General features: G+C 45.4%; 1 protein-coding gene across 10 annotated transcripts in view; it reads left to right on the plus strand.

Moving 5' to 3' along the window:
• The window catches only part of gramd1ba (GRAM domain containing 1Ba), a 369918-nt gene that overhangs the window by 289288 nt on the left and 67536 nt on the right, over positions 1–13094 (plus strand). The window contains exon 1 of one of the 10 annotated variants that reach the window (XM_051931905.1): positions 5265–5433. The exons of the other annotated variants lie outside the window; for them this stretch is intronic. Coding sequence (XP_051787865.1) covers positions 5430–5433 — 4 coding nt within the window. The 5' untranslated portion in view covers positions 5265–5429. Of the gene's footprint in view, positions 1–5264; positions 5434–13094 lie in introns of those variants that run through there. 10 annotated transcript variants of the gene reach the window in all.

The raw sequence follows: 13094 nt of genomic DNA on the forward strand, positions 1-13094 counted from the left end.
TATGACTTTGCCTTCTGTTCCTCGACTTTTTGGAATATCCTGTTTGGTAAGAAGAATGATCAGCTTGATAATTGTGTAGTCTGTCCAGTGCTTTTTTGTTTTATAACTCTTCCATTTCTTGGCCGCTTTATTGCTGTGGTCAATCCGAAGTGCAGAATACGCAACATCACGAGATCACAGATGTAAAGCTGACCATCGGACTCTTTGCCAGTTTGTCCACATTTCCGGATTCTGTAACTTCTCTTTGCGTTTAACCCTCTTGTTATCTTAGCATATATGACTTTGCCTTCTGTTCCTCGAGTTTTTGGAATATCATCTTTGGTAAGAAGAAAGATCAGCTTGATAATGTCAAGTCTATCCAGTGCTTTTTTATTTTATAACTCTTCCATTTCCTGGCCAGCAGTCAATCCGAAGTGCACAATGTGTGACATCACGAGGTCACAGATGTAAAGGTGACCATTGGACTCTTTGCCAGTTTGTCCAAGTTTCCGGATTCTGTAACTTCTCTGTGCTTTTAACCTTCTTGTTTTCTTAGCATGTACGACTTTGCCATCTGTTCCTTGACTTTGACATTTTGGAATATCCTCTTTGGTAAGAAGAAAGATGGGATTGATAATTGTGTAGTCTGTCCAGTGCTTTTTTGTTTTAGAACTCTTCCATGTCCTGGCCAGCAGTCAATCCGAAGTGCACAATGTGTGACATCGTGAGGTCACAGATGTAAAGCTGACCATCGGACTCTTAGCCAGTTTGTCCAAGTTTCCAGATTCTGTAACTTCTCTGTGCGTTTAACCTTCTTGTTTTCTTAGTGTACGACTTTACATTCTGTTCCTCGAGTTTTTGGAATATTCTCTTTGGTAAGAAGAAAGATCAACTTGATAATTGTGAAGTCTGTCCAGTGCGTTTTTGTTTTATAACTCTTCCATTTCCTGGCCTCTTTATTGCTGCGGTCAATCCAAAGTGCACAATGCGCGACATCACGAGGTCACAGATGTAAAGGCGACCATCGGACTCTTAGCCAGTCTCTCCAAGTTTTTCCTGCGCCTTTCCTTTTCTTCCTCCACACCCTCAGAGGCACCTGAACTCGTTTCCCCAGCCCAATAAGCCCAGCCTGACCCACATAACAGTGGTTGGTATGTAGGAATCAAGAGTTGAGGACATGTTGCATGTTACTGAACACACGTGGAAGTTAAGAGTTTCACTCTTCACAGGACACCCGGCCGAGGTGGGCTGCAGGGGCTTCTCTGGCCGATCTCTCTGCAGCGTTTACATACCGCTTGGCACCAAAGGGCCTTCAGAGAGATCAGCCATCAGCTCAGTGGCCGTGGCTGCCGAGAGGGCCTCACGATGGCTGTGGTGGGTGAGCAGGGGTCTGCGATGCAAGTCGGGGTCTGATCAGTCTGGGTCAGTGGGGGTCTGATGTTGCAAAGTATACAAGAACCCTGAGGGGTCACGCAATTATTGAGGCATTTGAGCGCTGAAACTTCATAGCACCTTACATTATATAAATAGTAAATGTGATGGAATATCATTTTAAAAATTGCAGGCAATAAAATAAAAATGAAAAATTGACGGAGTGTTTCCCCCTGAATGAGCAATGAGTAATGGCAGAGCCCGGTCTCAATGCATTCATCGGACCACTAAAAGACCCTTTAACCTGTAGAAGGAAACAAATGTCACATCCCTACTTCATACGCCACAGTTTGCAGGTTTATACTCATTCATGTTTCCGTAAGTTTGGAATAAGATACTCGCCTCTTGGAATTCTTTGTGTTGACTCGCATGCCAGTCCTTCAAGTGTCAGCTCCTTTAGATGGGATTGTGCGGTGGTCCATCTGGTCACAGGCTCTCACACGTGTCTTGTGGTCTTTCCGTACCCTTTTGTCCCAAGAGCTTGAGTATCTCCATTTGCCACGCCAGCTACACGCTGTTGGTCAGGCGTGCTGAGGAAGGCTCCAACCCATGATCAAGTTGCCATCCTATTAATATTAATTGAGCATGGGAAAGGAGCTATATAAATAAAATGCAGTATTATTATTAATGCCTGTGTGTAGGTGGAAACGGGGCACGTGGCTAAACTGTTGTGACCACCAGGGGGCACTCCTGCTCCCCAAACACCTGACACAACAGACACAGAGACAAGTCCAGCAGCACACAAGGCTTTTATTAAAGTGTGGGAAACGCTTCCCTTTTTTGGTTTCCTACCTGCCCAGCCCAGTGCACACAGTCCAAAGCACAAATTAACACAAATGTCTTCTGTCTTTGCTTCCTCTTCCTTCCCTTCCACCTCCACTCTTCATCCTCTTCCTCCTGACCCTGGCTCCCTGAATGAAGGCAGTGGGCTCCTTTTAAGTGCGCCAGGTGGCTCATTGGGGAACATCTGGAATCACTCCCAAATGTGGTAAGAGCCCAAAGAAAGGCTCTGCAGCTCCTCCTGGTGGCCGCCACGGAACCCAACAAGGCTGTGCCAGACTCCAGCTCTCATGGAATCCCAGCAGGGACCAGAGGTGCCACCTAGCACTCTGGGGGGAGGCAGTGCACTGTGTCTATCTGCTCCCCCTGGTCCTCCCAGCCATCCGTCACACTGTCAAAAGCCAGAGAAGGGCCGAGAGTGCATTTCCAATCCAGGCCGTAATATTGCAAACCATAAAGAATGAGCATTGAAACCATTTGACAAACGTTACACTCCTCACGCATTGATGTTCTGGTAATTTTACTCCCAAAGCAGTTTAAACGTCACATCTCTGGGATTTTGGTGGGCACACCAATGGAATACCTGGAGGGAGGACTCACAAAGATGCCATATGGAAGAGGTCGGGTCAAGTCTGGATTCAAACTCGAGCCCCCCAGCTGTAAGGCATCAGCATTAAACACAAAGAACGTATTTAACTTCATACATAATTTAAGACATGGATCATGCGATGTGAGAACTTGCAGATGGTGTCACAGTTTATGCTTTTTCTATGAATTAGGAACTCTGGCATCATCCTAAACCGAGTGGCCCTCAGTTTAACAGAACCAGTGCATCAGTGTCTCTACAGATGAAGGTGCCGCCCATGCCAGGCAGAACATACCCTAGGGTCCCATGAAATGAGCCTTGTGCTCGACTCTCAATGTCACCTTAACTCGGATGTGGCACAGGGGGGCTAGAATCTCTGACACTGTTCAGCCGCCCACCTTGTCCCGTGTCTTATACTCCGTTGTGAACATCGGCCTCCATCCATCCACACGTCCAAACAGATGTGCACCATGCAATGCATATGCCTCTGTGAAACACCATTTGGTATGGGATTCATAAAAGCAGTGCTAATGTTGGTGATGCACCGCCTGTTGGAATGACAGATGCTAAAAAAAATTAAAATGACAGAGACATAACAACCAGGTGGACACTTCTCCTTTTATTAAGGTGAAGATCTCACAGTTTATGTGGCCAAATATATGTGGACGCCCCTCCAAAGGATTGAGTTCAGCCATTCCCCATTGTTAACAGACACGTAGCCACGCGATTGTAGGTTTTAAGTGTGCCACTCTGATATGTGAAGTTGATTACAACCACATTATTTTATAAAAGAATAGCCACACACACCAGCTGACAGGGTGAAACTGGTCATGAAGATGGACATAAACATGTGAAAGACCACCCAGGCAGGCTGTTTTAAAATGCTGACGTTTTCCAAATCGATATGTGGTGAGAGTGACCAACGACTACTGTCTACAGAATCCATGAGAACAGGGGAAGGTGTTATTTGGGCACAGTCCAGAAATAACATGGATGGCTCTGCTGGAAGTTGCCCACACCTGGCACATATGTAAAGGGTTAGGTGTTTTTAGCCTTTGAGATTAAGAGTTAGGGGTAGGCTCAGGGTTAGGGTTAGCGTTTATAATGAAGAGGGTCTATCACAATGGCAGAAGCCGAGCAAACGCTGCTCCCCGGACGAGGGTCGTTTAGTGCTCATAAGTAGGTTACACGTAGGGGCGCACAGCCTACTGGCTTACAAAGACCACAAGTAGTGCCCTGCATATTGATGTAACATTGCTGCTGTTGCTGCCCACCCATTCACAAACCTGTCTAATTTACTTCTGTTCAGTGCCAACAATCCAAACCGGGTACGGTGCCAGTCCATCCCTGGGGCAGATCACTGGCACAAGGACTGGTTGGATCTGCCAGTTAACCTGACACATGTCTTTGAGCTGTGGGACCACCTTGAAGGAAAGGCCAAAGCAGATGCAGAATCGACGTGCAGGGGATGCGGGGTCCAATAGGGAACAGCCCTACCCGCTGTGCCACACCTCCTTCATTAGTTCCCTAGTAGCACGACGATCTTCTCTCCATCATTGAAGGTGATCACTGGGACTCTGCAGTCCTGCCCACCACCCACGCAGATGGTTTCAGCATCACCATTGAGCTCTGCAGAGAGCTTTCTATTTCTGTGTGATTCTGCTGGACCCTCACTTTGGTCTGAAGGTCACACACACACATGGTGTCACCACAGGGCGTCCGTGCCTCCATATTGACCAGCTGTCTCCTCAAGTTTGGTGACGTTTGTCTCGAAGGGGTTTATCAGCTGACCCCCTGTAGCTTTATTTAGAAGATCTCCATGAGACCCCACGTTCAGCAGGTACGACACTGCAGTTACATTTTTGTGGAACAAACATGTTATTGAATGTGTTCTTATTTAATTTCTGCCCGAGCCATGCCTGAGTGGGCTTTTTCTGTGCCGACCGTCAGCCGTGCATTAAACTTTAACTTCAACGCTTTTTAGTGTGATTTAAATTTTTACCAATGTCCGCCTGCTACTCTTTGCCATTAACTTTTCTGCTTGTATTCTCCATGGCCTTTGCCCGAGGTGTGCCACTTAATTCCATGAGTTGAACTTGTATGGCACCCTCACGGGCCGCTGTTGCTGTCATAAAGCCTCCCAGCCATCCATTCACAAGTTCAAAAAATAGCAACACGAAGGCGAAAAGAGATAAAGAGAAGGAGCTGCGGAGCCATTGAGCCCAGTGTGCAGACCCTTGGTGTAGAGAGTCCGACACTTGATGACACCGAGGGTCTATAGCACAATGACATCAGCACCCACCTTTCAATGGCACAAGGTGCCCTTTGGCAGATGGTGCTGTTTCAGGGTTTGCCACCCTATTCCCTGCTTCTCCTCTTTAGGTTTGGTGCAGCATGGTGGTGCTGTGATTCGTGTGGCTGGGAGAAATCGCCAAGCGTCCCACCCTTCTCCGTCTCCCTTCCTCAACTCGGCGAGCTGCTGCTGCTGACCGACTCTGAGGCTCTGCTTCAGCTTCTCCATGTGATGATGTGAGATGGAGACCGGTGACTGCTCGCTGGTGACATTAAAGCTGGTACCTGCCTTGTGACCGATGATGACGAGTGGAGCTTAGACCCCCACAACCTTGGACTGCATTGAGTGCTGTCAACAAATATGGGTGGGTGCTTTAGGGACTGACCGGACTTCTTCGGCATGCAAACTGGAACTTGCTTCATCAGAGCTGGATAACCTGGTGGCACAGTGGTTAGTACTGGTGCGTCAGAACACCTGGGATCAAATCCTGGCCGTGTCACAGCCTCTGCTGGGCTTGCATGTTCTCCCCACACCTGCCTCAGACACTTCAGATGCTCTCTCACATCCCAAATTAGGACCCCAAATGGGTACTGCTTTGAACCTGATACTGCTGCCACACTCCGAGCCCCCTCAACTCGATCAAAACTAAATCAATGAATGGATGGATGTTGTGTCATCATCACTAAAGCATATAAATAAAGCGTGCCATGAAAGGCACTATATAAATACAGATTTGTGTTTTTATTACTGTTACACTTACTATTGGTACTTGTTTTTTTATTTGTTGGAGTAAAAACAAATTTTCGGTGCACATTTTATTAATTCATTGACTGTAGTAATTCTCTTTGTTGATTCTGTATTATTATTGATGCTTATTTTATTATTACTATTGTTTGGTGCCCTTATGCTAAGCAAATGACAACATTTAAGAAGCAGTTGGTTACACTGTGGAGCACAGGCAGGTGGGCGACTCGCTCAGGGTCTCATGGTGCCAGGAGGGGGATGTGCTTGACGCCCGAAGCCTTACCCACTACACCACTCTACGTGCCTAGTCGCCGTCATCGTCTTCTTCTTCTTGATAATGATTGTGCTTATCTTCTTCTTATTACTATGCTTGTTTTATTTATTATAGAAATACTTATTGATGCATACAGTAATGATTCTTAATAATAATATATGCTTATAATTTAATTGATTGTACTAATGCTTATTATTGATGCTTATTATGATATTCTTAATTGTAGTAGTTCTTCTTCTTGTTCTTCCTCTTCTTATTCTTCTTCTTTTTCTTATTTTCATTTTAGTATTATTTCTTTATGTTTATGATTGTTTCCTGCCTTGTGCCCTGTGTTGGCTGGGATTGGCTCCAGCAGACCCCCTTGACACTGTGTTCGGATTCAGCGGGTTGGAAAATGGATGGATGGATTTTGTTTGTTGTAGAAATATTATTAATGCTTATTATTTATTATTTATATATATATATATATATATATATATATATATATATATATATATATATACATACAGTCATGGCCGAAATTATCGGCACCCCTGGAATTTTCCCAGAAAATGCACCATTTCTCCCAGAAAATTATTGCAATTACAAATGTTTTTGTATATACATATTTATTTATTTTATGTGCATTGGAACAACACAAAAAAAACAGAGAAAAAAAGCCAAATCTGACATCATGTCGCACAGAACTCCAAAAATGGGCTGGACAAAATTATTGGCACCCTTTCAAAATTGTGGGTAAATCGTTTTATTTCAAGCATATGATGCTCGTTTGAACTCACCTGTGGCAAGAAACAGGTGCTGGCAATACAGCAATCACACCTGACGCCAGTTACAATGGAGAAAAGTTGACTCATACTTTTCATGTTCATACCTTTCAGTTGGCCGACATTTCTAAAAATCCTTCTTTTGCATTGGTCTTAATTGATATTCTAATTTTCTGAGATACTGAATTTGGGACTTTCATTAGTTGTCAGTTATAATCATCAACATTAAAAGAAATAAACATTTGAAATACATCAGTCTGTGTGCAATGAATGAATCTAATATACAAGTTTCACTTTTTGAATGGAATTACTGAAATAAATCAACTTTGTCATGATATTCTAATTTTATGACCAGCACCTTTATATATGTTTTTTTTTTTTCCTATTTTTTCCCCTTTGTTCCATTGTTCTAATTCTTCTTCTTCTTCCTCTTCCTCTTCTTTCAGTTCAGTGCTGATGCTATGCTTTTCCATTTCTTGGTCATGTGTTTCCCTATCATATTCTCTTTTTATTATTATTATTATGATTATTTTTATCGTTTTCTTTATTGCAGTAACGCGTTATTTTTATTCGTGTTGCTCCCCATTTCTTCCTTTCGACTTTTTTCTTCTTCTTCTTCTTCTTCTTCTTCTTCTTCTTCTTCTTCTTATTATTATTATTATTATTATTATTATTATTATTATTATTATTATTATTATTATTATGATTATTATGATTATCCATCCATCCATTTTCCAACCCACTGAATCCGAACTCAGGGTCACGGGGGTCTGCTGGAGCCAATCCCAGCCAACACAGGGCACAAGGCAGGAACCAATCCTGGGCAGGGTGCCAACCCACCGCAGGACACACACAAACACACCCACACACCAAGCACACACTAGGGACAATTTAGAATCGCCAGTCCACCTAACCTGCATGTCTTTGGACTGTAGGAGGAAACCGGAGCGCCCGGAGGAAACCCACGCAGACACGGGGAGAACATGCAAACTCCACGCAGGGAGGACCCAGGAAGCGAACCCAGGTCTCCCAACTGCGAGGCAGCAGCGCTACCCACTGTGCCACCGTGCCGCCCTATTATGATTATTATTATGTTTATCGTTTTCTTTATTGCAGTAACACGTATTATTATTTTTGTTCGTGTTGCTCCCCGTTTCTTCCTTTTTGCTGTTTCTTCTTCTTTCAGTTCAGTGCTGATGGCCTCCTCCGTTTCCCTTTCTTGGTCATTTGTTTCCCTATCATATTCTTCTTCTTCCTCGTCATCTTCTTCTTCTTCCTCATCCACACTGGTTTATGCCCCTACCATTTATTCAGTCTTGTCTGACAGTTTCTGTTGCGGTGATCACTTTGTGGTTTCTTGGCAGCAGTAAAGGGTCGATTCTGAGGGAGTCTCCTCCCGTGTCCAGAGTTTCAGGTTTCTTCTGGTCATCTCCTTGTACAATGAGCCGTGCCCCTCACCCCCCGTTTGACTGCCTGCCTGCCTGCCTAAAGTTTGGAGGTTGGAAGCTCTGATCAGCTCACTCCCAGGTTTATTTTGGACTCGGAAGCAGCACCGCTGTCGGGCGGACAGACGAAGGGTCAGCCGGCCCACCTTAGGAGGGCTGATCAGAGGTTTACGAGAGGACTGACTGCTGATGCGTCAACTTTCAGAGTAAGTGTGAGATCGATCCGGAAGATGACAACACAACAGCGTGAGTCCCCCACCCCGGTGGCAGGAGGGAGGACGATGACTAAGAGCTTCCAGGAAGCCACTGAAACGTGAGAGCTTGGCACCTGCTGACGCCACCGGGCGCAGAGAGGCTGTTGACTTGTTTAGTTATTGATGAGGCAGCAGGCGCTGACAGGCTGGGGCCGGAGCTGGAAGATGTGTGTCACTGGGGGTCCGGATTGGGTATCATTCCTGGATGCCAGAGGGAGTTGCCAAGAGTTGGTGTGCCTCGATGTTGTGCCGCACTCTGGCAAGTTGTGCACCAGGTCCTTTGCATGAGCCCCTTCTGTCCATGGATGCCAGCGCCAAGCACCACTACTTGGATTTTCTTGGACTGGAATCAAAAACTGACCAATAACCCCCCTCCCACGCCCTCTCCGCTCACTGCTTGTCCCTTATTTCTAAGTCCACCATAGTGACGTTGTGATAATTTGACTGTTTGTGTAGAACATTCTTCTCACGTTTTGAACATTGAACATCATACCGTGTGTGCCCATCATTTTGTGGTCTTCAGGAGTTTGCCGTGCTGTTCTGGTTTGCTTCGGTCCAGATGGAGTTTCTGTGCATCGGAGCTGGGGGGTCCTCTACAGCGCATCTTCAACCTGAGCCTGGAACAGGGGAGAGTCCCGAGGCTTTGGAAAACATCTTGTATCACCCCAGTCCCAAAGGTATCACATCCTAGTGAGCTGAATGACTTTCGGCCTGTTGCTCTGACATCACATGTGATGAAGACCATGGAGAGGCTGCTGCTTCACCACCTTAGGCCACAGGTTCAACACGCCCTTGACCCTCTGCAGTTTGCATATCAGGAGAAGGTGGAAGTGGAGGATGCCATCATCTATATGCTACACTGATCCCTCTCCCACTTGGACAGAGGCAGTGGTGCTGTAAGAATTATGTTTCTAGACTTCTCTAGTGCCTTCAACACAATCCAACCTCTGCTCCTTAGGGACAAGCTGACAGAGATGGGATTAGATTCATACCTAGTGGCATGGATCGTGGACTATCTTAAAGACAGACCTCAGTATGTGCGTCTCGGGAACTGCACGTCTGACATTGTGGTCAGCAACACAGGAGCGCCACAAGGGACTGTACTTTCTCCGGTCCTGTTCAGCCTATATACATCGGACTTCCAATACAACTCGGAGTCCTGCCACATGCAAATGTTCGCTGATGACACTGCTATCGTGGGCTGCATCAGGAGTGGGCAGGAGGAGGAGTACAGGGACCTAATCAATGACTTTGTTAAATGGTGCGACTCAAACCACCTACACCTGAACACCAGCAAAACCAAGGAGCTGGTGGTGGATTTTAGGAGGCCCAGACCCATTTTGGACCCCGTGATCATCAGAGGTGACTGTGTGCAGATGGTGCAGACCTATAAATACCTGGCAGTGCAGCTGGATGATAAATTAGACTGGACTGCCAATACTGATGCGCTGTGTAAGAAAGGACAGAGCTGGTTATACTTCCTTAGAAGGCTGGCGTCCTTCAACATCTGCAATAAGATGCTGCAGATGTTCTATCAGACGGTTGTGGCGAGTGCCCTCTTCTACGCGGTGGTGTGCTGGGGAGGCAGCATTAAGAAGAAAGACGCCTCACGCCTGGACAAACTGGTGAGGAAGGCAGGCTCTATTGTTGGCATGGAGCTGGACAGTTTGACATTTGTGGCAGAGCGACGGGCGCGGAGCAGACTCCTATCAATTATGGAGAATCCACTGCATCCACTAAACAGTGTCATCTCCAGACAGAAGAGCAGCTTCAGCGACAGACTGCTGTCACTGTCCTGCTCCACTGACACACTTTAGGAGATCATTCCTCCCCCAAACTATGCGATTCTTCAGTTCCACCCGGGGGGGTAAACGTTAACATTATATAAAGTTTTATTGTCTGTTTTTACCTGCATTATTATCAATCTTTAATATTGTTTTTTGTATGAGTAAGGTGCTGCTGGAGTATGTGAATTTCCCCTTGGGATTAATAAAGTATCTATCTATCTATCTATCTATCTATCTATCTATCTATCTATCTATCTATCTATCTATCTATCTATCTATCTATCTATCTATCTATCTATCTATCTATCTATCTATCTATCTATCTATCTATCTATAGTGCCTTCCATATCTATCTATCTATCTATCTATCTATCTATCTATCTATCTATCTATCTATCTATCTATCTATCTATCTATCTATCTATCTATCGTGCCTTCCATATCTATCTATCTATCTATCTATCTATCTATCTATCTATCTATCTATCTATCTATCTATCTATCTATCTATCTATCTCATGATCAGCCATGACTGAGTGTATGAGGGGCTCCTGGTATAAAATAGCGGCCACCCCCATCACAATCAGAGACCCCCTTGGTAGGTTGAAGAACAACCTAAAAACTCCAGTTAGATTTGTTTCAGGTTTTGATCTTCTTTAGCTCGTCTCCTTCAAATTCTCACATCTCCACCTTTGCCTTTTTCTCAGTTTTGATCCTGTTGTAAGACGCAGGCTACTCTGTCTGCCTTTCATCTTCCAGTAATTGGTGTTTTCCTAACAATAACCATCAGGTGGTCCACATGCCACCCTGTCCTGCAAGTCTCACGGGCCGTCCTGCCTCTCACCCACTCTGCACGGCCGCTCTACTGATGGCTCACCTTTGACAAGAAGTGAGAAAGTGGGAATGTGAGTAACAAAGATGGTCCGACATTAGGGTTGTGGTCCTCACCAAATATCTGCTCGCCGCTGGCTACCTGATCTTAACTCCAGTCCGCAAGCTGGCATCCCGGTAATGCCAGGCACGGAACATTCTTTAACATGCTGGTTCCTTAATACGTTGCATGGTTCCTTGTAGAGCATTGTGTACTGTGGTGCACCGTGTGTTGGAAATAATAGAGTAGCACACCAGGGTCTGAACCTGAGAGGGACAAGTTACTCAGGTGGTCGAGATCTGTCTTGGGTGTACAGGATTACCTGGTGAAGCTGACATAAAAGCGGCCCCACAATCGCTATGGCACACACACAGCACTTTGAGCACTTTGGACGCCTCTGCCTGGGTGTGTGGTCACCAGTGAGTCTCACAGTGGTGGGCGGTGGGTATACAAGTGGCAGAGAGGACTGGGCAAAGGGGCGAAGCAGCTGGCCACCCAAATGCTCACTGAGTGTTGCGTCTGCAAACGCTGATCTCTGAGCTGCCTTTTTATTGGCTCCTCCAGTAGCCCCGCCCCTTGTGTGAGATTTAAGGTGGTTGTGGTGAGTTAAGGTAGCGCTGTGCCCTGGTGCAGTTTTGGTTACCACATTAAGAAGGTTACTGTAGATACACTCCTTGAGAAAGAGCCTTTTCATTCTGGGATGGCTTCTCTACATGCGGGACGGGTGCTGTCACCCTGATGAAGGGTGCTAATGTGTGGACAAGGCCGACATCTGGAATGCTGTTTTGCCAGCATTGTTACTGATCTTGCTTGTCTTTTTTCACTTTATGTATCCTACTTCTAGAATATTGTTTTCTTTGTTTGTTTTCTTCTGTGTTTTTGCCCCATGTGTTATATATGGTGTCTCGGGGGGCAGGGCCCCTCCCTCAGCTTCTCTGTTGTTCTGGATGGCTGTGGTCCCCTCACTCCAACAATGGCACTCGCCATGTTTGTGATTTGTTGGGAAGGACTTTTTTTGGGGGGGAATTTCCTGCTATTTGTGGTGCTGCGCTCAGGTCCCAATCCTGGTGGTTCGTCGTGTGGTGGGCACAGCAGCGCATGCTCCCCACCTCCTCCTCCTCCTCCTCCTCCTCCTCCTACTTTTTGATTCCATTCCTTCGTTTTTTCCCAAGTGCTGGATTGCAGACTGGCCTTGTTTGTGGTTGGAGGTACTCCATTGTGCTCCTTTGCAATGTTTTCTTTTTCATCATTTTTTAAAATAAATTTTGTAATATTTCAAAGGATATCATTTGAATACCACTGACCATGATTTTTTTTTTTTTTTGTAATTAAAGCGTTTATCCCTGAGAGTAAGAGCACACACAATCAAGCCAGTGCTGCGTGTATTTCATAGCCCAGGATCGTCGATACTCTGTAACAAATCTCTGTTGTGCTTCATTGTGAATGTTTTGGTGTGCAGTTTTCAAATTAGTGCTCCTTTTTTAGTCGATCTTGGTCTACAGTTAGGATTTGGTGCTTTACATGAAGTGGGAATGAACCTCTTTGGCCTAACATCGAGGTTGGCTTGGGCACAGAGTCCTACATAAATCCGGTTAAACCCGAGTCAGACTCCGGGTGACGTGTGATAGTCCGCTTTACAGTGTTAGGGAAGAAGGACCGTATTCTGCTGCCATGTATTGGATGACATGACATCAAGCAGCAAACGTGTATGAACATCTCTATGTGTTCTACCACTCTATGGTAACTCTTCAATATTCATGAGTGGGGTGGAGCAAACACAAGAGCAAATGAAATACATGAAGTTATGGTAACTCATCAATATTCATGAGTGGGGTGGAGCAAGCACAAACAAAATGCTGTGACATTATGGTAACTCATCAATATTC

This window comes from Erpetoichthys calabaricus, chromosome 9, assembly GCF_900747795.2.
Source record: "Erpetoichthys calabaricus chromosome 9, fErpCal1.3, whole genome shotgun sequence".
Lineage (NCBI taxonomy): Eukaryota > Metazoa > Chordata > Cladistia > Polypteriformes > Polypteridae > Erpetoichthys > Erpetoichthys calabaricus.